General features: G+C 46.3%; 1 protein-coding gene across 4 annotated transcripts in view; it reads right to left on the bottom strand.

Moving 5' to 3' along the window:
- The window catches only part of LOC104570680 (inverted formin-2-like), a 35,741-nt gene extending 13,951 nt beyond the window's left edge, over positions 1 to 21,790 (bottom strand). For 3 of the 4 annotated variants that reach the window (XM_010217713.2, XM_088539465.1, XM_088539458.1), the window contains exons 1-5: positions 4,302 to 4,463; positions 3,462 to 3,495; positions 2,266 to 2,407; positions 2,009 to 2,150; positions 660 to 1,544 (exon numbers count right to left, since the gene is read on the bottom strand). In XM_010217713.2, the coding sequence (XP_010216015.2) occupies positions 660 to 1,544; positions 2,009 to 2,150; positions 2,266 to 2,407; positions 3,462 to 3,495; positions 4,302 to 4,425 (1,327 nt within the window). In that variant the 5' untranslated portion in view covers positions 4,426 to 4,463. Of the gene's footprint in view, positions 1 to 659; positions 1,545 to 2,008; positions 2,151 to 2,265; positions 2,408 to 3,461; positions 3,496 to 4,301; positions 4,464 to 5,036; positions 5,153 to 6,609; positions 7,019 to 21,759 lie in introns of those variants that run through there. The other variant, XM_088539477.1, reaches the window with a different exon arrangement.
- Positions 21,791 to 22,796: the final 1,006 nt, after the last annotated feature.

Genomic DNA, 22,796 nt, shown 5'->3' on the forward strand with positions numbered 1-22,796 from the left:
CTATACCATCTTCCATACAGTGGATGGTTGCTTGTCAAGGTAGGCTGACCTTGCCTACTCTTAATTCTTCTCACATTTCAGGTTCCTTTTCAAATCCATTAGGAGAGGGAAATGTGACCCACAGATTGATAAACGAATCAATATTTCTTGGGTCTCTTCAACTCTTTCAGCGTCCTTCCTGAGTTGTGGCTGATGTGCCCTGTTCATGACCGGTGCCATCTGTTTCGCAACGGCAGATTTCTAGAGTACCTGACCTTGACACACTCCCTTAGTCATGACTTTCATGTATATATGAACCAGGGAGCAGATAGCCTTGAGCCCAGATCAGAGCCTGTTGAAAACCCAAGTCCAGCGTGTGTCATGATGGATTAGGAGAACCTTCTCATCTATCTCACTGCTTTCACTTTCAAAGGATTTTAGTTCTAAACAACCTATTCTAACCTAGTGATCTAGATGGAATGGTCATTATGTATTACTAGGCTAATGCTATTTTTTTAAGCTTTGCAGGTCAGATGTACCAGAAAAACAAAAACAAAAACAAAAACAAAAAAACCTTCTGTTTCTACATAGAATCAACCAGATTTGACACAGTCGAAGAAAACTGTTTTTACCTCGAGTCACCCGAAAAGTGACAGTGAGTTTATGCCTGGGGCACCCACCTCTCACCACATTGGAAGGCAGCTTCTGCCAGTTCAGCTTCTTCATTCTCAGAGTTGGAGTCTTCACCGTCTTGCGGACAGGCCTGGCGAAGCCAACGGGGCAGCTGAACTGGGCGGCTACAACAGCTTCTATCTGGTCTCCTGGGATGGCTGCCATGCCGGGCAGGGGCGGTGGGGGTGGTGGGACACCCCCTATGCCGGGCAGGGGCGGTGGGGGTGGTGGGACACCCCCCATGCCGGGCAGTGGTGGAGGTGGAGGGACACCCCCCATGCCAGGCAGTGGTGGAGGTGGTGGGACATCTGCCATGCCAGGCAGTGGTGGAGGTGGAGGGACACCCCCCATGCCAGGCAGTGGTGGAGGGGGCGGGATGCCCCCCATGCCAAGCAGTGGTGGAGGAGGTGGGATGCCCACCATACCAGGCAGTGGTGGAGGAGGTGGGATGCCCCCCATGCCCGGCAGAGGGGCTGCAGATGACGAAGATGTGCCTGGGAGTGGAGGGGCTGCAGGAACATCCACTGTGGTGCATGCGGAGGCCGTGGCTGCTGCGCCTGGCAGCGGTGGAGGGGGTGGTGGTGCAGGAGGTGCCGGGGCAGGGGCAGGGGTGGGTGCAGGGGTAAGCGTCTCCGGCGAAGCTGAGCAGGCTGAGAGCTGGGAGGATGAAATCTTCTCTTCTGCAGCAGATGGCTCTGATGGAGGTGCTGGTGCCTTGGAGGGGTTGTTTGATCTCAGAGGGCTCTGAACTGCACTGGCACACACTTTCAGCTCAGTCTGAATACCTTCATTCATGTTCCCAGACAGTCGGTTTTCAGCTCGCTTTTGCTTGTTTGGTTGTTTCTTCATAGATAACAGCCTCTCGATGACTTCTTCAACTGTGTTCCCCTGAACTGAAAAAAAAACAGGTGACGCTCAGGGGAGGAAATGGGGCTTAAGGCTTGGTTCATGCTATTCAACCCTCTGCAGTTTCCTTCCTAGGATTCTGACCCAGCAGCTCAAAGCCCATAATCACTGTTGTGACTATCAGCAAGGCTCACCAGCATGAGTAGCATGTTCTCAACGAAGACAGAATCACACTCGCTCCTGCCACCCAAAACTCACTGCAACATCTGGACTTAACCATCAAAGCAAGGCAATGTGATTGCCTTGCTCACTGACATCTACAGGGGATTCACATCAAGGCTTGATCCCATGTCATATATGAGATTTGCGTCTGTTTCTGTTCAGTTCTTAGGATGCCTCATGGCTTCGTTACTGTGCATTTAGGAAGAACTTTTGCAGGTATTGGATAGGAGATAGGACAAAAAGAGGTTAGTGCAACGCTGAAAGTATGTGCCACTCATGTCAGTCTTACTGTCATTTGCAAGCAAAATGGCTCGGTTCACTACAGCATCCAGGGACTCCCATAGCAAGAGGCTGGAGTGGTGAGATGGTTCCAGGTGCAGAAGGCTCTGGAGGATGGACAACAGCTGGATGGAGACTGGAGAGCGGCTCACCTGGAAGACAACGTGCTTTCCATTAAAGGTAAGGCAGTGAACCAGACTGGTTCCAAGCAAACTGTGCTGACTATGCCATTGAATGACTTTGCTCCCCACACGAGAGTCTACTTACTTTATTGAAGAGAGATGAAAAGACCTCATGATGATCATTCATGTTTATCCCATCACATATCTTCAACAATTCCTCATCATCTTCTATCTTGAACTCCTCAAATGTGTCACACTGGATAAGCAGATCCTCCTCCTCTATGTCTCTGCAATCGTATAGCATTCACTTTCACTGGAGAGCCCTTTGCTGATGATTTAGATGATTGTTGTATTTTAAATTGTTTTTATCTCTTTGCTTCTTGTACTCAGACAATCAATGTTGAGGACACCTAACTAACTCGTTTATAAAGGATCAAATCCCATCAGCACTTCCTTTCTAGAACTAAACAAACTTCTACCTACAGACAGCACATGGAAATGAATGTGACATTTTATGGCATAATCTAGCTCAATGTATGCTTTGCATGAACATCTCTTTGGAGGTATAAAGACAGAGGGGTTTTTCCACCCTTTGGAAATTATTTTTTTTTCCCATGACAAAGAAAAATTTGCAAATACTGTTTGGAAATAAACTTTAACTTGAATAAACTTTAGCTTGAATAAACTATATTTTCTGCCATTCAATATTAGATCAAAAAGTACTAAACCCAAGTTTTCAGCTCTCTGGAGTATTCTCAAGGCAGGAAGTCTATCTGGCAATATTGAAAACACCATTTATCCACTATTTTTGAAAGAGCTGAATGGAGAAATTCAAGGAACATGACTAACTGCAACTAATATGAAATGCACTCTAGAATTTACCATAGGTGCTTCTGCTGGTGCATCTTTTTTAAATTAAGAAGCTGTGAAGATAGATATGTCTGTATACGCAACACCAAAGTATCTTTGCTGCATCCTTCCAGGACAAAGACCAGTCGTGCAGCACTTTCGAATACACGAAGCTGATCAGGGAACTTAGAGCATCAGTTCAGCATCAATTTGAAATGCTGCCTCAACAAGGACATTGTTGTGCCTTATTCTGCCTGTGCTCAGAGCTTTTGCCAATGCCATCTGTGACAGCAGCTGCTCCAGGGACACTGTGGCTGTTGAGAATGTCTTAACGTTGGCCAAAAGCCCCTAGTTCCCACATGTACACTACCATGGTCCACTCCACCCAGGTACTTTTCACTGAACACTACTGAGGTCTGATAAGCGACACATTTCCATAGCTATATTACTATGAATCTCATTTATAAAGGAAATTTAAATGTTGATCCTTACCTTAGCTTGTCTAAAATATCCAATAACTGAAGCCCTGAGAACAAAAAAATATATATTTATTGGTTACTTGGCACTGAGGTATTATGATGATCATGTAATAGTATTCTGTAAACATATTTTGCAGAAAGAAAAAGTGAGAATATCTTCATATCCATCTGTCAAAACAGATAGATTCATTTCTCAAATGAGGAGACCTTAGTAGACACATCTACAGCTGAGTGAGATGAGGAGCATCCCCTTAGGATTACTGAGGGACACAAGCACTTCTGGGGACAAGACTCACTTCATTCTGAATTAGATGTCTAAAATAAGTCAAATAAATTGTGCAGTCATATGCCCCTTTCTCTCACAGAAAGAAATGGAACATAGGCCTATCAGTTCAAATAAGCATGTTATGTTAGATTAATCCTAACTACGGTGCTTAGGATCCCTATATTCAAGTAGTTGGAAGTGATCCTGGATCATGGGTAAACTTATGTGGCAAAACTGAGTGGCTGCAGAGTGAAGAAATCTCAGATTCTATTAGAAGGAGTTGCAATCTATAGAAATGTGGCTCCAAAAGATGGTGCCTATAGAAACATATTGAAGACATTCAAAGAATAGAGTTCTACGGGGATGCCAGGAGAGCTCAAAGCTATGGGAAAACTGCAAAGAAAGATTAAATAGATCTGGTTAAAATTGTTTAAGAGAAGAGTCCAAAGCCAAGTGATATGGCTTCAAGAATTGCTCCTTGTCCCTCCCTATTATCTTATTGATACATTTAATAATGAAGCCATAAAACTGCCCTGGTTTTTGAACTGATTTTCTCTAAAGAAAGTTAGGTGCAACAAATATTCTTACCTATGAACTCGTTTCTGATTTGTGTTCTTGTTCTTAGCTCTTCTTTCCCCAGTATTATGGCATTAATAGCACTCAGTAGCGTCACCATGTATGGCACGTTATCTGTATTTGAGAGCTCATTCATTATGACACTGAATCGATACTGCTGGTTCTTCACACTCTGTTAATAACACAAGTGATGTTCAGACAGTTCTGTTCATATAGCTCAGAAACTTTCATCTAAATGAAAGCTCTCAAATAGAATTAGCATCCTAAAAGCTCTGTCAGTTTATCCTGCTGAGCACAGAACAGGAAGATACAGCCAAAAGCTGCATTTCCCAGCCACAGAGCAGTGTCTGGTCAGCAGAGGAAGTCAGTGAAACACCTTCCAGATCCCTTTATGCTTTCTGACAACGGATGAGTACCCTGGATTTTGAATTAGTGAATCCCATGGATCTGGCACCTTCTATTTGGTTAATCTGGTGGCACTTTTCCTATCAGAAAGGATATGGTGGTTGGCAGGAGTCTGCCTGTAGACAGCATCTTGACCTTCTGCTGACACAGAAGTGTCCAGGCCAAAATTCCTACAAATTTCACTATATAAATCCCCATCTCTCTTACCAAAATGATGCAAAATTAACCTAATTTCTACTCCTCTTCTGCAGTACATAGATCTACCTGCATGAGTCAGACCCCAAGTGAGTGTTTGCACATTCTGCGAGGCAGCAAGACCTCCTGCTGCAGTTCAACACTTGCCTTGTAATGGTCCAGGGCATCCAAAGCCAAAGCGTGGCCATCTGATGAATAAATGCACAGTGCAGCCAGGAGTTCAAATACTTGCTTTTTGACCATGACATTAGTTGTGTCAAGTGCTGGCGGAAAAACAGAAAAGAAATAAAGAATTTATAATAGCAGATTAATGTTCTGAATCTCAGTGTCTTTTCCTAGGGGCTTATGACAATGGTTAGAAAAAGGATTTAAGAAGCAGAGTCACAGTACATGGAAGATGGGGAAAAACATTCTGTATTACAGCTGTCTCATCCCAATCACAATATATGGTAGTAGCTTCTAGTGGGAAGAGCAAATGCTAGTTCATTTATCCTACAGGCATTTTGACTGGTGATTATAGCTGTTCACCTGCTTCAAGAACTAGTGGAAATGCTGCTAACAGCAAACAAAATCTCAGTGAATGCACTTGCTTGTTTTATTTCCAGTTTTCAAAGATGTGTATTTTCTAGAATGGTAGATGAACCACTGCCTTTTTTTCCAGTTAATGAGTCTTATTTTTATTGCAGAAATAAACATGAAATAGGTCAGTTATTCTAACCAGGCCTCATGTATTTCCCTTCCTTCCATTCCTGTTTCTCTATGAGACCTGGGAGGTATGGGGAAGCAGATTAGACTGTCTTTTATTTATTTATTTATTATTGTACAAAGAAGTCAGACCACTCAGAAATCCAGGCTGGCCATTTATTTTTTACAGTACAAAAATGCCAGTTTTATATTCCACACTGGTTAAGAAAGCACATGGTGAAGAGAAAGGAAGAGGACTTTAAAACTGAAGATGGGAACAAAATGCATGCTTTCAGCCTAAATGCATTTTAAAGAGATATTAAAAAGGGTTTCTAAGCACAGCTGCGATTTCAGTGCCACAGAGTAGCATGGAAATGTTCCTCCCGGTCTCCCTGTAAAGTGCAGCGCAAGCCCTAGAAGCCACCCTGATGAGTTTGCTACCTAATGAGGAACGAAGTGAATGGCTGGAGAAACTAAATGGCAATACCTGCAATTTTATAGATGGGAGCAGACTGAGCAGCAGGGAAAATAGTATCTATCTCTTGAGCCTAAGCCATGCTAGATTCTGTCCTCTTTATGGGCTGCAAGTCTCCAAACCCTTTGAATTTCTCCTCTCTCTCTGCCCTTGAGCCTGAAAAAAACTAAACGGCAAATGCCTGCTGAGAAGACGAAAGCTGAGAGGTTGGGGGCTTCTCAAGTCTGCTTAAGGCAGTGTTTATCCTGACTCCCCAGGGAGCTAAGACAGTCGTGTGGAGGTGAGCCCACCCATAAAGGAGAGAGAGGCAATGGCAAAGGAATATCATTTTAAAGAGGAAAATAAGGAAAACAGTCCATGTAATTAATCAGTTGTGATCAACAGCTTGCAAGAAGCCTTTTAATACCTTTGGATATCTAAAAAAGCAACAGAGCAGTGGAACAATTGGAAGACACGTCTATGAAGTACATTCAACCCAGGGCAGGAGGATGAAACAGCAGAAACTTTTCTGCAAAGTCTCCCCCCGCCTTGTGTACCTGGTGAAATAAGATGTCTTCTTACCTTGGAAGAGTTTTCTGACATAGCCCTCGTTGCTGACGATGTACTCGATCCCCTTGTGGGAGTTCATCACCGCTCGCACGCAGTTGATGCAGGTGAGCTGCAGCAAGGCGTCAGAAATCCTGGACACCCCTCGCCCGGACAGCCTGTCCAGGGCCTCCAGGAGGAGGTCGAGCCCACAGAGCTCCAGGAACTGGACCATCCAGGCATCGTCGCTGTTCTCCAGCCGCTTCTTCAGCCCAGAGTAGTTCACCACGGAAGGCATTTGAAGGAGGCGGATGCAGAGCTCCGGCTCGGCGTTTTCTAGGTTGGCCTCTGACTGGTCTGTCTCCTGGGGCCCAAGTTTCTCCTTCAGGGCAGCCCATTTCTTGTGGGCACCTTCCTTTTTGATGGACATTGTGAGCAGTTTACCCTGAAAGGGTAAGAAAAGACAAAGTAAGAATTATTTTTGGACTGTCCCATGGTAGCAGTGTTTTTTCTCCCAGCAATCAGTACTTAAACCTCAGTGGCAGCAAATCTCTTCTTAGGCCAGCTCTCAGGCAAGTGGGGCACACCCTGGGGCCAGTCCTCTGTTGAGAAGGTAAATATATTTCCCAGTTAACCATGTGCATTACATTCAAGCCCTGAAACCTCTGTAGACTGACTCTTAGCACATCTAAGCCAGCAAAGACGTCTTTAAAGTAGCCAATTTACACCAGTCAATAGCCACTGCCTATTTTCATGCAGCGAAAGGACAAGGTTGGAAGTGGCATTGTCAACCCTGAGCTCTTTATGCCTATTTAGCCTCTTTAAAATCTCACTACCCTGGCAAGGTTGTGTTTGTAGTGGGATGAAGTCATTTTGAGCGTATCTTGCTCATAAGAGCATCTGAGAACCATGTTATTTTTTGCCTTTGTTTCTTTTGACTGATGTGGAGGCTAATTTTATAGCACTCACTCAATCTCTTCCTGTCTGTTCTTACAGCAAGTACATCAGGAAAATGTAGTGCTTGTGTGTGATAATGTGAGAGTCCAACAGGTTGCAAATGGAGGAGCTGCAGCAGGAAGCTATTAAAACAGCAGTACATCTGCTCAAAGATGAGGAAGAGCTTTTTCATGGCCTATCTCCCTGGGGAACATGGTCCACCTCAGCCATTCAGTTCGCAGCAATGAATGTGAGGGTCTGATGCCCTGCAGTGAAACACCAAAACCAAGTTAAAAAAACTCTGGGTGACAAACTTTGTGTTTGAGGCACTTTGTTTTAAACCTGTAGTGATTAAGATACAGATGTAAGTGCTTTTCACATATTTTCACCAACCAGGCAGGGTAACTTCAGCACCTGCCTCCTTGGTGAGCCACATGCTGGGCAGAGGTGTTGGACCCTGAGATGACTTGTAGGTGTCCAGACAGGCACTAACACCATATCCCCTCCCTTCCACCCAGCTGCGACCCTCCCATACATAGGGCTGAGGAGCCTCCATGGAGGTCAGAAGAACCTGGGGCCTAGCTAGCCCTGAAATGGCCAAACTAAACAGCTCCAAATTATAGGAGAATCTTGTTTTCCCTTAGAAATGCCAGTACTAGAGTTTCTACCTTGCAGAGTGTAGGGAAAGTCTTGAAAGTCCAGACTGAAAGTTTCTGAATGGTTTATTTTCCAGAACACCAGGAAAAAGGACCAGTCATTTACAAGTTTCTTACTTGATAGCCTGCCTGGTGATTTTTTTATTGAGAGTTGAAGCGTTTTGAGAGATACCATCTGCTTTGCTGCAACAGAGCTGTGGGCCCTATGTACTACTGAAGGATGAAGTCACAGAAAATCCTCATACACTTTTATAGAACTATGGAGAAAACCCTTTGCAGATTTTCCCTTTTCTTCAAAGGGAAAATAAATCCTTGGCTAGGATTCCAGTTGTGGACTGTTTAGTTAACTGTAAAAAAGACAAATGGCCATGATGGAAAAATGTGAAATTGCAAATATAGCATTTGAGGACATACTGCACAGCTTTAAAAGAATAATTTTAAATGGAAGAAAAAAAAAGCTCATGCCGAGGTACAGGCCAGAGTTGCTAAGATTCGTCACAACGGTCAGATACCAGAGCCCTTACTCACTCTTGGCGCAAGCTTTGCTGGAGTTAGTCACACCCAAGTTGTTCCTGTGAACCCAAACCCAGGAATTTGAGTCTGGCATGAAGCAAAGGGGAAGTTCCCGCTCCCCAGCACAGCGAGGTGTGCAGCTGCCACCGCCGCAGCCCTGGGATCGAGGTGGCATCTCGCTGCTCTCGCCTTAGTGCATTCCACCACTCCCGCCTTAGCAAAGTTGCACTGTTGGGGCTGGAGGATCTTGGAATAAACTGCATCTGGGGCAGAGTTTGGGGCCACGGTGGGCAGTGGGCATGGGAACAAGCACCCATGGGTGTTGTGGAGCTCCCATGCGGCTCTGGTGCTACCAGCAGCTCAGGGATGTCTCTTTAGCATCCTGCCTTCACCAGAGTCCCTGGACCTTCTCAGCCTCCTGCTAGCAGCGAGAATGGAGAAGTGACAGTGCAGGGCTGTGCACCGCTGTGCAGAGACCGGGCAGGGATCCACGCGGCGGCACAGCCGGCCGGGCCGGGCGCCTGGCCCCGTCCCAGCCCTGACTCACAGCCTGGCTCTCGGCGCTGGCTGGAGCCAACCTCTCTGCTCTCCCCAAAGCGAAAGCGCGCTCCAAGCTGAAAATCCGGTTTGGCGCAAGCCTGGGCTGCTGGTTTTAAACCTCTTTGTGCCCCAAGAAGCCTCCTCATGCAGCCCTGTGAAATGAGCTGCACAGCTGGCCCCAGGACCAGGAAGGTACCGGCACCTCCTGAGCAGGCGCTGCTCTGGCTGCAGAGACTGTGCCCAGGCTTCAGGCTTTCTGCAAGCTCTCTTTCAGTCTAACTTCTTTTCACACCCAGTAAATCACTCTGTAATTTGCACATGACTAATCCTTCCTTATCGATCTTGATAGCATAGTGGGTTGGCTTTTTTTCTCCCTCCCCAGTTATGCAAATACTCTGTTGTATACATCATCAGCTACAGAAAGTCATAGAGAATGTAGTAGCATTATTGCCCTTAAGTTCAGTCAGTTTCTAAAAATTAAGTGAAACCAGTGCAACGGGAGACAGGAAATAATGATAGAGCATCCTGTTTACTGGCATATTCTAAATTATCCCTTCCTCCCCACCTGCTCTGCACAGATGTGAGGAGAACAGAAACAAACCCAGTCAGGTACATCTCGAAACAGTAGCGGCTTGTGGTTATGCACCACACTGAACAAATTTGATTGATTAAATATTCTCTCCCACAGAGTGCACACTCTTTCTATGGGGAAGAAAAAAGATTGCTCATGTACCTGATCGTAAAAAAGAAATAAAATAAATGGGAGCAGTACTGTATAAATGGGCAGGAAATAAACATGGAGGAGAGCAGGGTACAATTCTGCAGATGGTGTGATAAATCTGTTTACAAACACAGATATGAGTGATATATTATGAATGCAGCTTCTCTCTATATTTTCCATGAAGCACAGTGTGGCAAGTCTACTCTTTGAAGTGCTGGTATCGCTTTTGTGTCTCTGACCACAAGGGCTTATTATCAGGTCAGAGGCCTAACCGGAGCGAGACATATCAGATATTAAGATGGCATGCAACTGTTTTGCTATCTCAGAGAGGCAGTTTAGCACTATGCAGGCTGAGAAAAGGGAAGCATCCTGACAAAGAGACCTGGCACTGGACTTATGGCTGCATACATCTTGCTTTAGCACCGTGCTGGGCTTGCAGCATTCCTGGCCTGCCCCTTGACTGAGCTGCAAGTGGACATGCTGCTGCTGTCTCCTAGAGACATCCCGGTGGCACATTCACACAGCCTGAGGTGGGCACATTCACAGGTCACCACATTAACTGCGACAAATGCAACCCTCTCCTGATCTTCCGTCTTTTCCCCCAAGGTGCTTGAAGAAGTATCAAGAAATACTGCAGAGCTGCGATGCTCCTTCTCTGCGCTCATCCATGCCTGTTCTATAACCCTTCCTTTTGCTTTCTTTCTGAACACAAGGTACTTCCCTGCAGCTTTCTGTGCCCAGCTGCCCTCCAGGTAAAAGCCAGCTCCTATGGAGATGAGATCCCAGGGAGACAAATCAGGGCATGTCAATACTTCTTCCAACCTGTGAAGCTGTGCAGATTGGAGCTGTATGGCACACACACAGCCTAAATTACTGCATGCCTTTAGCATGGTATGGGCCACTGATAGGACCTGGAAAGATGCATGAAAGGGCATCTTCTACCAGCTAAGTATAACTGCGTGTTGAGAACATGGAATATGTTACAGGGCACAGCTATTCTGGTCTTTGGGGCAGGCCCTGGCCACTGAGGGACCACTGCCTGTGCTGTGTTGCAGGACTGCTGGAAGCTGCAGCTCCCTATGGCTCTGTGAGAGGTTTTATGAGCTGAGCGGTCCCTGAGGGACTCCCTCCGCTTCTCGCAACAAGGCTGTCGCTGCCAGCCCCAAAGAAATGCTCCTTTTGCTGCTCTGCGCGGTCCCTCCCTCTCTTCTGTGCCTGTTTCTGGCACTCAGGAGGCTGTTCTGCTTGGACGAGCGCTAATGATAGGTTTTGTTTCTGGGTAGCTCCAGTTTTCGCTCTGCCATGGGGAATAGGCAGAGCCTTTGTATTTTGCAACATGTCAGACTGCTCAGTCACTAAGAAGAAACAACATCCCAGCTTTGTACTGTCTCTAAACACTTCGGGAAGGCTGGCGGGTTTGTTCTCTTGCTTTCATTTGTACTATTGTGCTTTCCAGTGCAGCATCTGAACAGCACATACACACGCACTAATGAAATCCTCCTCCCCGGCCTTGGAAAAATGGAGAGGGTTTTAGAAACCCATCTGACCCCTCAGTGCAGGGGGGTTGAGATGTGTTAGCAGAAGCAGGGTTCGCCATCAGCCTGCGGACAAGGCGGCCACAGGCCCAGCTGCTCTATCCCTCTTCTTGCGCCACGCACAGTAACCCCAGCGGTTTCAGATCTAGCTGTTCTTGAATCCTCACTGTAACTGAGGTGAGAACTAGCGATTTAGGATTAAAAAAGATTAAAAGATTTTGGAATGAGTGCCAAATCTTGTTAGGCAACACTGAAGATGCTGATTCTCTTGCCGGCACAGCAGAGAGCTACGCTACCGTGTGCAATTTTGTGCAAGTGGAAATATGTCCATCCAAAAAGATGAATGGCGGGGGTTACAGCAGGATTAACTACGCAGGTTGAAGCAATGCCCATGCCTTCTTCCTCCCTGGTAAACACATAGGTAAATAAATCCTTGCTATAGGAACTATAGCTAAACGGAGACACTTCAGGATGTTTATGTCGGGATCGTCAGTGACATCTAAAGCACTCTTTTATATATGAACATTGCAGCAACTTAACTTTAAATGGGTTTGAAAAACACACGCAGTTACAGCAGTAACACTGTCTGAGGACGGTCAATAACCAATTTACCTTAACCCAGTAAGGTAGGCTTAAATCAAATCAATGCTACAGCAAGACCCACACTTGGGAAAAGGTGATCACAGCCCCAGGAAAAATGGCAGAAAGGGACGTGTGCCTCTCTGTTTTGGTCCAAAATGCAGCCAAATTAAAGAGTTTCCCATGGCAGCCACAAGCCCTGCAGCAGTGCCCATGGAAGTTAAGCATGGTGGGACCCAAAAATCCTTTGGGTGCAACGTGCCAGCAGAGGCAGCAGCTCGTGGTCCCCGGTGGTACCTGCTTTAATGATGTTCGGCCTTTCAGGGCGCAATTTTTTGAACCCTGATTCGGCAGCCCCGTGTAGAGCAGAAGTCACTGAGCAACACGGGAAGCGCAGCAGTAACTTGCTAAGATTCTCAAAGCTGCTCCTCAGTGGGAAGCCGTCACAGAAACTACAAAAGCCCCAATGATGCTTTTATTCCCTTAAAAACAATCAAACAGCAACAACAACAAAAAAAAAAAGAAAGAAAGAAGCCAAAAGCAAACTAAACCACCTCCACTGCTGCTGAGAGGAAAGAGAGAATTGGACTCCCATCTCTGAGCTGAAGCCAAGTTCCAGCGGAAGGGAGCGTTTAAAGAGTGGAGCAAACTTTCCCTTCCTGGCCCATCTCCTTCTCGTCCTCCGTGCCAAGTAATGCTCAATCAGGACAGTCCGAATCCCTACGCAGCCTGCATGGCAGCTTCACGTGACGGCAGGGTTCAGTGCAACAGAAATATCAGTCTTGGGAAGCAAGAAGCTTTTCCCTATCCCCCGGGAGGAAAGATGTCTGCGTGTCCTTCATCACGCCCTACACTGAGGTTGGCTGCTCCCGCGGTGGCTGCGAGAGATGGGCCCGGCTGGAGGCTTATGCGCCATCCAGATGTGACCCGCTCTGGGCACCGAGCCGAAAACAGGACAGTGCCCCTGACTTGCTGTGACTCAGGTCAGAGAACTGGTGCGGTGAAGAAAATCAAAGGAAAGAATTAAAAAAAAAAAGAGGAAGAGGAAGAGGAAGGTAGGACTGAGAAGTGACAGACAGCAAGCACCTGCAGCTTGCATCATTCAGAAACTGCCTTTTTCTCCATGAGGCCCCTAATCTGAATTGAACTGAGCAGACCAAAACCTGCAGCAACAATTTTATTGCCTTCATGGGGAAACTCAACACTTGTGCTCATGAGCATCGCTCCACCGATTCCAGCCACATTGGCAGCATGTTCATTCGTTTGCCCTCCGTGCAGATCAGGTAGATTTTGGGAGAAGAGCTCGCTCACGCACTTCTTAACCGATTTTCACCCTAGTGGCCCAGTGCTGAGGGAAGTGACTTCATGCACTTCATCCTGTTGTCGGAAGCCTGAGTGTCTGCTTAGAGTATTCAAGATAAGCATGAATTCATGGCGGATTTCACATCAGCAAAGGAGTTTCAGTTTGTTACAGGCTCTCCTGAAGAGTCATCCACAAATCCCAAGGTTCAGATTAGCAGCTAAATGTTCTGAGCAGTAGTATGAGCCTCACAGTAGGTTGGGGAGGGAGTTGAGTAAAAAAATTCCTGCCATGAAAGGATTGTTGATGTTGCAAATTCCAGACCTCTCAATCACAGGAAGGGATTTAAAGGGTTCTCAGCCCCCATCACATTTCATTTGAACGCTGAATCTGTGAAAGATGCCAGAAATGTCTGTGCTCATACAAAGACTGTCTCTTCTGCCATATCAAAAAAAAAAAAAAAACAGGAAAAAAAAAAAAGGCTAAAAAGTCGAAATTCAGCTCCAGCACTGAAGGCTGTCCTGAGGAGCAAGGGTTTGTATGGAAACACCTCAGATGGCAACGAGGAGCCTTCCATGGATCCATCTCTCCATTGGTGAGGTTCTACTAGACATGCTGCTTTTGGGCTTCAAAGAGAAGGCTGACATTTTTCCCCCAGCAAATTAGCATCCATGCTACCCAAATTTTCTAGCAGATGATTCTGTGGCTCTCTGAACAGTAACTGCATTAAAATTAGATGAATTAAATCAAGAACTAAGAGCTCCATCCCACCTAAAAATAAACCAAAAGCAAAAAAAAAAAAAAAAAAGAAAAAACCTAGAGTCTCAAGCTCCAGTGCCACTCTGCTGTTCCTAGAGCACACCGCAGTAGCTTGTCTGTGTACACAATGCATCCATAAAATGCAGGAGTCCAATTAAATAGAAATAAATACGCCCAATTTGTCTTTAAGAATTATTCTTAATTATAGCAATCAGTACCCTCTTGCTGCTCTTTGTTTACATGACAAATCGGCTCTTGTGTCTGTGTTTTTTTTTCTCTCATAAGCCAAGTTTCAAGGATTTTAGGAATGAGATGCCCAGCTTGCTTTGGGCTAGCAGAGCCAGATGCCATGGGAGGTTGCTGCGATGACAGTGCTCTCTGTAGGTGACACCCCATGGAGCTTCTCATCCACCGTTAAAAACGGGCACAGCCAGTGTTACAAAGCAGGTGTGGCAGCGTGAAGACATAAAAACAGACAGGTAGAGAGCCCGACCTCCTTGCTGCCCGTGAGGACAGCAGGACTTTGCTCATTGCAGCATTGTGCTGTCCTGGGGGGAGGGCAGGAGCCTCTGGAACAGCTGCTGGGGACACAACCCGCAAGATGTGACAGCAATGGCTCTTCCTAGGCTGGCAGTGAAACCAGCTGGTCTGCTCCTTCCTGGGCAAGCGGTGACATTTGAGCATCCTCAGGAAGCAGCGGGAGCAGAACAGGGAGCTGCAAAGCTGCCTATCTACTTCCTAAACTGCTCTGCTCTTCTTAGAAGTAGAGGGAGGAGATTTTACTGGCGTATGTTTTCGAAAATCCTCTGGCCCACTTTTTGCACACCAGATACCTGGTTGTTTTTGTGCTAGGTACAATCACGGTAAAGAAGGCTAAAATAACCACCCCCAAACCCTTATCTGATGGATACCACAGATAGAGAAAACAAAGGACTTTGCTATTGCCACTCATGCTTCCTGAAACTGTTGTGGATTTAATGGGAGGTCTGCATTAAACATCTAAAACATCGAAGCTCTGCAACTCTTTGCTAGGAAATTGCTGCAGTAAAGAACATCCTGTTGGGGGTGAAGGTGCTTCCTGCCAAGGAGAAAGCTCCATTAGCAGTGGGAACCTCTGCATTTTGTTTGCACATGAGATCACATTTTCTGAAAAAAGAAAACACCCACTGCATTAGCAGTTTTACCTGGAGCAAAGGGCACAGGCCCATTCCCAGGTTCCTAAAACACACATGTGCTCACACTGGCTCGTGGAGACTAAATGAGGAGGCCAATATTTATTCAGAGGAAAGGGCTGCACGCGCTGCCGAGCCATAGAGCTACTCGGATTTACATGAGCACTTGAGGACACTCCGCTGAAAAGAGCTATGGAGACACCAGGCTGCGGATGCTTATGGAAAGCTTAGGGAAGCAGTATATTTTCTAGGATCAAGCAGGCTGCAGACGTGACTCCCTCCCACGAGATCTGCTTTTCCATTTCGGAAGCTGATGAATCTCTGTGGCCGGCGTCTCACCTAGGGAATGGCCCGCAGCAAACACGGAGCGGCCCGGCTCCGATGGGATTCATCATCGCCACAAGTCCAGGCAAAGGCAACATGCGCACGAAGGAGAGCCGGCCTTTCCCTCTGCCACAGGCTTTCCAGGGAGCTTGTTTGCATATGGACATCACCAAGAGGCACCAAGGGACAGGCTCAGCTGCTAATTTAATAAGTTATGCATTCAAGCTGTTTAAAATAAATTCTTGTACAGAGTAGGCGCCTGGCTTAGCGTTCTTGCAAAACTAATCCACTCTAAAATTCCTTTCAGATTATTTTCTTTACTGCTGAGTGAGAAAGTGTGACGACACTTGAGAGTTAGCTTAAAATTGCATCTTAACCCTTCTCTTTGCTACAGTACTGGTGGCAGTTGTTTTGAGAGGACATAAAACTGTCACTCCTAGAAATTCTCTTTGCAGTTTTAATCCACAGTTTTGTAACCAGCATGCAGATTTATGATGAGGGAATATGGCTTTGCTAAATATAGTTTTAACTTACATATAGGATGTCTTATTAATTATATTTTGATCTCCCTTAGTATTTCCTGTGAAATAATTTATATCAACAAGTAGTTGGTACTATACTTCTTTGGGAAGAAATTGTTCAGTCATATCCTCGACTTTTTATAGTAAATCTATAGCAAATCTATGCTATAAATTTACATAGGTCCAGCGAAGCCCAAAGAGCTGCACCACTTTCCATCAGCTGAGCATGTAACTCTCACTGATCTCCAACTGAAAGATCACTGAACTCACCCAGTATATAAATATAAAAAAAATATGAAGGTAACGTTTTATAAGTAAGTGACTCACCTCAGCTTGCTCCAACACTCTCTTGAAGGAGTTATCAAAAGAGTGTTGTGGAAATTGCGGGTTTGTAAAACAATTTACCTTTGTGCTAGTCCTTCCCCTCTGGCCTTCTTATGGATAAGTAGAGGCCACATTTTGGGCTTGGTTACAGTTGTATATTCAATGCAACTCCAGTAATGGAAACAACAAAAAAAAACCAGAATTAATTTCTAGGCTTAGAAACGAAGCCTTGGGACCGGATAAATACAAAATAGCTCATGAATATTGGACAGCTTGTTCTGAAATGTGGAACCAAAGTCCATTAGTGTATAAACAAATGAAGGAGCCAAGCAGGCTGGAAAACAGCCGTCAGCAGAAGGAATGGAGCAATTTCTCAGTCGGTCTTCATATACAAGCTACTGAGCGCTGCATTGTCACGATGCAAAGCAAAAGGAAGACAGTTACAACAGCTGACAGGGAGCAAAAATACTTGTCTCCCAGCTCACCTTCCTGGCATGTTCAAGTCCTTAGCCTGCATCATATAAGTCATGACAAGTTAAGGAATTCAGTATGAATTGCCAAGCCCATTGCTGAAGTGCTGGGGAAGTATTGCAACCCACTTTCTTCTTTATTTCTTCCTGCAAACTCTTTTTGCTTCTGCCAGAAGCACATTTATTTTACAGCACTGCACACGCAGCTGAAAGTTAAGCTGAACAACTCTAGAGGACCTTTTCTTTTTGTATTTTTGTAATAGCAGAAGCAATTAGTCTGCTTCAGGGGATGAATCAGCCGTTTCTGAGCAGGAAGGCAAAAAGGAGGAGATTGTGGCTTTTTCCCGGAGCAGAGGGAGGATTACTCACACCAACAACCTGCCGGGACGCAGTGGCCAAGGGTTCCCAGCTGTGCTCAGAGTTGGACCCCGCAACCAGGTTGGGGCCATCCAATGGACCCCAAGGCAGGAGGAGCTCCGCATTGGGCAGCAATGCTATAATGTGGTCACATCTATCAGGACACCTCAACCGAGAAGCGTTAAAGGAGCTTCAGGAAAGTGAGGACGAGTTCATACCAATAAAGATATGATCTGAGAGACAAAACGTAACGAGTTGAGCGTGGTGTTGGATATAGTGTGGTCTCACGAGAAGTATCTGGCTGGGAATCCCTTGGTTTCCTGTTCAGCTTTGGTGTTAAAAAAAAAAAAAAAAAAAAAAAAAAAAAAAAAGATGGGGGGGAAAAGCTGGTCACTGTTCACAAAAAAAAAAAAAAAAAAAAAAAAAAAGCTACCTTATACTATAGAAGCTCCTATCTCTGCCGGTGTGGTGAGGATTGCAAAATAATGCTAATATAAAACTTACTAAATTGGGGGAAGGCTGTGAAATGACTTAACAGAGAGACAGCCCAGGCAGGATGGATGAGAAGTCACCAGTTTCCAGATAGACGAAAACAGCACAACAGAAGCAGCACAGAGATAGCTGCCTTATTAAAAATAACGCAATTTAACTAGCAGACAGGGGAATGTAACAAAGTTATTCCCCAGCTCCAACAAGACAAACAAAACCGCTCATTGAAGTTAAAAATTAAAAAATACAATCACCTTCGCTGCTCCTGCTGGGAAGAGGCACCTGTGAGGGGCCAGGAAGACCCTGCTGTTCTCTCTGCTGTGCAGGGGTTGTATCTCCCTGGTACAGCGGGATTTGCAAGGCAGCTTTTCAGAGAAGTCCGTGCCATTGAACCCGTGAGCAGCTACTCAACCTGTGGGCTGGAATTTCTCATACATCCCCGTTAGGAATGTCCTGCTGACACAAAGAACTGGCGGGGATGCTCCCACAAAATACTCCAATGGAGCTGCACAGTAAAGTGCAAGTTCTTCTGTCCTTAAGTATTCCTCCATATACACTTCAGCCAAAGCAAAATAATGGTTGTGCTAAAAAAAAAATAACTACTAATTAGGAAGTGAATGCAATATAGCACCACTTGGTGACATCTACTATAATGACACCAACCTGAACATTGTGGAGGTCCTACCAGCTCCAAAATTTGGCAGTTCTTCATCTACCCCCTCTTTTTTTTTTTTTTTTTAAATGGACAGTACTGGAATAACCTCCCTTCCAAAGGAAACTGTTACTTCCGAAAACATTTTGCAATGTTCTGGGTGGCTCCAAGCCTGGAACAGGGTTCCAGCCACTGTGTGGCTTTGCTAGGTCTCCCTTTATCATCAGCTCCATAGGTTTCAGGTATCAAGCTGCTAGAAACAGCTGAATCTGTGCACAAGACCGATGAGTTACATCGGATAGTAAAATCCCTGTGCTGCTCAACACAGACCCTTTCTCTGAGCTGTTTGCAGATGTGAAAGGCTATGTTGACAAAATTGCAACAAACGTTCACTTGCCATGTTAGACAACCGATTTCTTTTAACGGCAGCAATTCTTCTACATCATATGCGATGACTCAGGGGCTCATGAATTCCACACACCCTCTTCCTATTTGTATCTGCATTCAGTCCCATAAAATTGGCTCCTTGTCTACCACTGATGACATCTGGTAGCAATTAGAAGGCTTGTCTGCTGCTCACTGGTTATTTTTTCCTAGGAAAAAAAGGAGAGGCGATACACGGCCTTGACTAGAAGCCTTAGCTGCATCGAGAAGCTACACAAACGCCATATCCCCCCTTTTCACTTTAAAGCCACACAAATACAGCCCTTTTATTTTCTTTTTGAAATATTCCCTTGAACTTCATCCTACAGCTCTGACAAAACCTATGCCTAAACTTGTACCAAAATCACTAGCAACATGCCACCATCTATTAAAAATGGCAAGTCCAAGGCTCAAGGATTGACATAACTATTTTACTTTTCTTGATTTGATTGTAGCACCTTGGTTGGATCCAACCTGAGAGCTTTCCATATAATTAAGTACAGAATTGTCTTCCTGTTCTGTTGCAATATTTGCTCTTTCAGTACTTTTTCTAGTGACTTAGAGATGCAGGCAGCTTTCATCTTCAACACTTAACAAGCATCTATATGATGCAATGCTGAAAAACACTGAAATAATCTGGAGTTTGGTGGTAATACCAAGAGGATTATAATATTCTTGGTCAGAACTGCCTAGTCATTCCAGCTCCATCGTTATCAGGAGGGCCTCACTCCTCCACTTAGTGTGAGGGATATATCAGTCTGCAAGGCTACAGCCAGCTTCTGCAAAATATTTAGCTTATTTTCACCTTGTCAGATAAGAAGCCTTGTACAATTTTAATAAATGGAACATAACTGCTCCTGATGGTTTGTTTGCATGTACCAACTGCAGTATTTTGTACCAGACAGAAGTGGATTTGTTTAGTGCCGCTGCACAGTCCTATGAATTGACTCTGTTGATTCAGTGGGTGGTACTTCCTCTGAGTCACTATTACAAGACCTTGTTACAAGTGTTAAGAGCAAGGATATTAAACTGGGAGTTAAATCTGAGAGCTGATATTAGCATTCAATTTGTCTGAAGTTCCCCCACTGTTTAAGGTCAATGAATGCTGTTTGCTGCTGAATCTACTCCCTGGTGTTGCTCTCTCCTGCTGAACTGCTCCCATCTCCTGCTCCTGGCTGGTGACACTGGGCAGAGTTCCAGTCTTGCACCTCAGCTCGTCCATGAGGGATGTGGAGTGCAGCAAGCTCGGAGCGGCACTGCCAGGGCATCAGCCAGAGCCGGCTTGACAAAAGCTGCTACAAGTTTTGGCTTGCTTGGCATTGCATAGCAAAGAGCACACAGCTACTATTTCTATACAGGTAAGAGCAAAAAACCCACCAGCCTGCGAGAACTACACATTGATTCTGTAAGCATAAAGTGAGAGAAAGTTGTATATCGGTACAGATTTTATAACTTTCCATTCAGAGAGGCTCTGATACTCCCCCTTTGCAGCAGACTGGGACCGAATGAATTACAGCTCTGTGCAATAAGATATAATCGCTTACAGTGCCTGGATTTGCTGGCTTGCGACATCCCTTCCTGTCCCACATTCATACGATCTTTTACAACAAGATCTTGCGCGCGGCTTGGATTTTTTGAAGCAAAATCCTTGGACAGCAGCCTAGAATGGCATTATTAACTTATAATGAGACCAAAAAAAAGAAATAAAGCATACGCTCAGAGCTTCCTGCACCCCTCCCTTCTCTCTCCCTCCCCCAAGTTTCGGCACTGCCTCTCTGGCAGCTCAAGAGGAGAAAAGAGTTTCTTGGCCGGACAGCTCAAGTAGTGAGTAAGTTCAGTAGAACAATTTCAGTTTGACTGTAACTCTGCTGACTCCAACTTTTCTTTTTAACCGACTTAGGCCAGAAGTTTCTGTGCAGAGCACCAGGGAGTCTGCTGTGCTTCACAGCCAGGAATGCAGTTATCCAGGAGAGTTGCTATCATCTGAGGAATCTCAGGAAACTGAGATACAGTTCACAGTGCTGATCTTATCCTGGGAGGACCGCAAACCCCATTTTGTGGTGGTTCTTTCAAGATCTGTATCTGAAGTCTCCTCTGTCTCCCCCAAGCTCTGGAAATCGGCTCATGTAGCCGGTGTTGCAAGATGCCACTTCAGCACTGCAGAGCTATTGAGTAAAAGGAGATGAGGAGTCACAGAGTAAGGAGGAAAATCTGGGCAGGATTTTGCAGACCTTGACTGAGAGGTACTGGACAAGATTATCTTTCTAAATAAAAGTCTAAAGTTGGCCCAACTCCAGGACCAGGCATGGCTGCTGGAGGCTGTATGTTAGTAGTCGTGTTTTCACAGCCAGTTATGAAGGGACCACATCTCACCTATGCATCACATTGTCACTCTATAAACCACACATGCCACCTATACATCACAGCATTGCAACTACAGTCCAGACCATATCCCACCTATACAGCATATCCGAACCATGTCCTACCTATACAGTGTATTGTCACACCTGCAACCCTGACGATGTCTCACCTATTCAATATATTGTCACTCCTGCAACCCACCATAACCCACCAATATGCAGCATATTGTCACTCCTGAAAGTCAGATCACATCACACACATAGAACGTATTGTCACTTCTGCAAGCCAGACTATAGCCACCTGTGCATCATATCTCTGCACCTGCGATCCAGACCACGTCCCACCTCCACATCGCGCGGCTGCACCCGCAGTCCTGCCTGCATCCCACCTCTCCCAGCACCGCGGCACCTGCGAGCCGCCCTGCCGCTCGAACAGCGCCGGGGCCGGTGACATTTGGGGAAGGCGGTTCCGCGGCGCCGGAGCGCGGCCGTGGCGCTTCCCCGGGCACCGGCACCCCGAGCCCCCCGGCCGCCCCCTCCGCGGCGCGGCCTTACCCGGCCGGGAGCAGCACGGACCCTCCGCCGGAGCCGCCGCGCTCGCCGGGCTCTGCCCGCCCGCCGGAGCCGCCCGGTTCCGGGGCGGAGCGGGAGCCGCGGGGCCGGGAGCGGGGCCGGGGCGGCCCGGGGCGCTCCCTGCCTCCGCCGCTGAAGTTTGGTCCCGCTCCGCCTCCCCTCGCGGCTCCTCCCGCCGCCGCGGCCCCCTCCGTGCCTCCTGTCCCTGTCACCCGCGCTCTGTGGGCATCCTGCACCCAGGTGCTCTTCCCACTATCCCAGGCAAAGGCGCTTGGTGGCTTCAGCCACTGACTGCGGGAGCATCCTATCTCTGGATACCTGGGTGCCAGCTGGCACGTGCTGCTGCCAAGGAAACAGGGCTCGAGTCCCCAGACGCCCCTCTTGGGGCCAGCAGGGACGTGGGGAAATCATGAAATGCAGGAACCCCCAGTGGTCAGAGATCCAATGTGGTCAGACCCTCATCTGGGGAGCCTGCACCCTGGTCTGCTGTTTGTCAGCAGCTGAAGTGCTTCAGTTTCTACCTCTGCAAAAATGGGAGAGGAATGTCTACCTTCTGCAAAATACTCCAGATAAACAGTGGAATTAACTCTACACGTTATCAGTGAAGTAGGAGAGTTTGGTGGAAAAGTTTGTTTCCCTTCATGGGTAGGGAGTAGTGTCTCCTGTTGGTGTGAAGGGAGCTTGGTTCCCTTCTGGTTTCAGGCCAAGATCCAGCAAGTAGCACTGGGCTTGCAGCCTGGGTGGAAACCTGTTAGGAGAAATCAGGGGTGGGCAGAGGGTGACGGCTGGAGTAAAAACCACGATAAAGGGTTTTGCAGGGGGCTGCCTCAAGCTGGTGAGAGCCAAGCCTTAGACCTTCAGGTTAGATCTCAGCACACTACAGGGTAGTTGCAGGGTTAGAACACAGCGTTAAGCATCTTGGAGATGTCAAATAAGAGAATGAGACTTGAGATTTTACTGTTTTCTCATAAAATACTCATTTGTTTCTAGTGGGAGAAGAGGGAAAGGGAAGAGGACTG

This window comes from Tinamus guttatus, unplaced genomic scaffold (assembly GCF_059628265.1).
Source record: "Tinamus guttatus ecotype Peru unplaced genomic scaffold, ASM5962826v1 Tinamus_guttatus_pri_ptg000048l, whole genome shotgun sequence".
Classification (NCBI taxonomy): Eukaryota; Metazoa; Chordata; class Aves; order Tinamiformes; family Tinamidae; genus Tinamus; species Tinamus guttatus.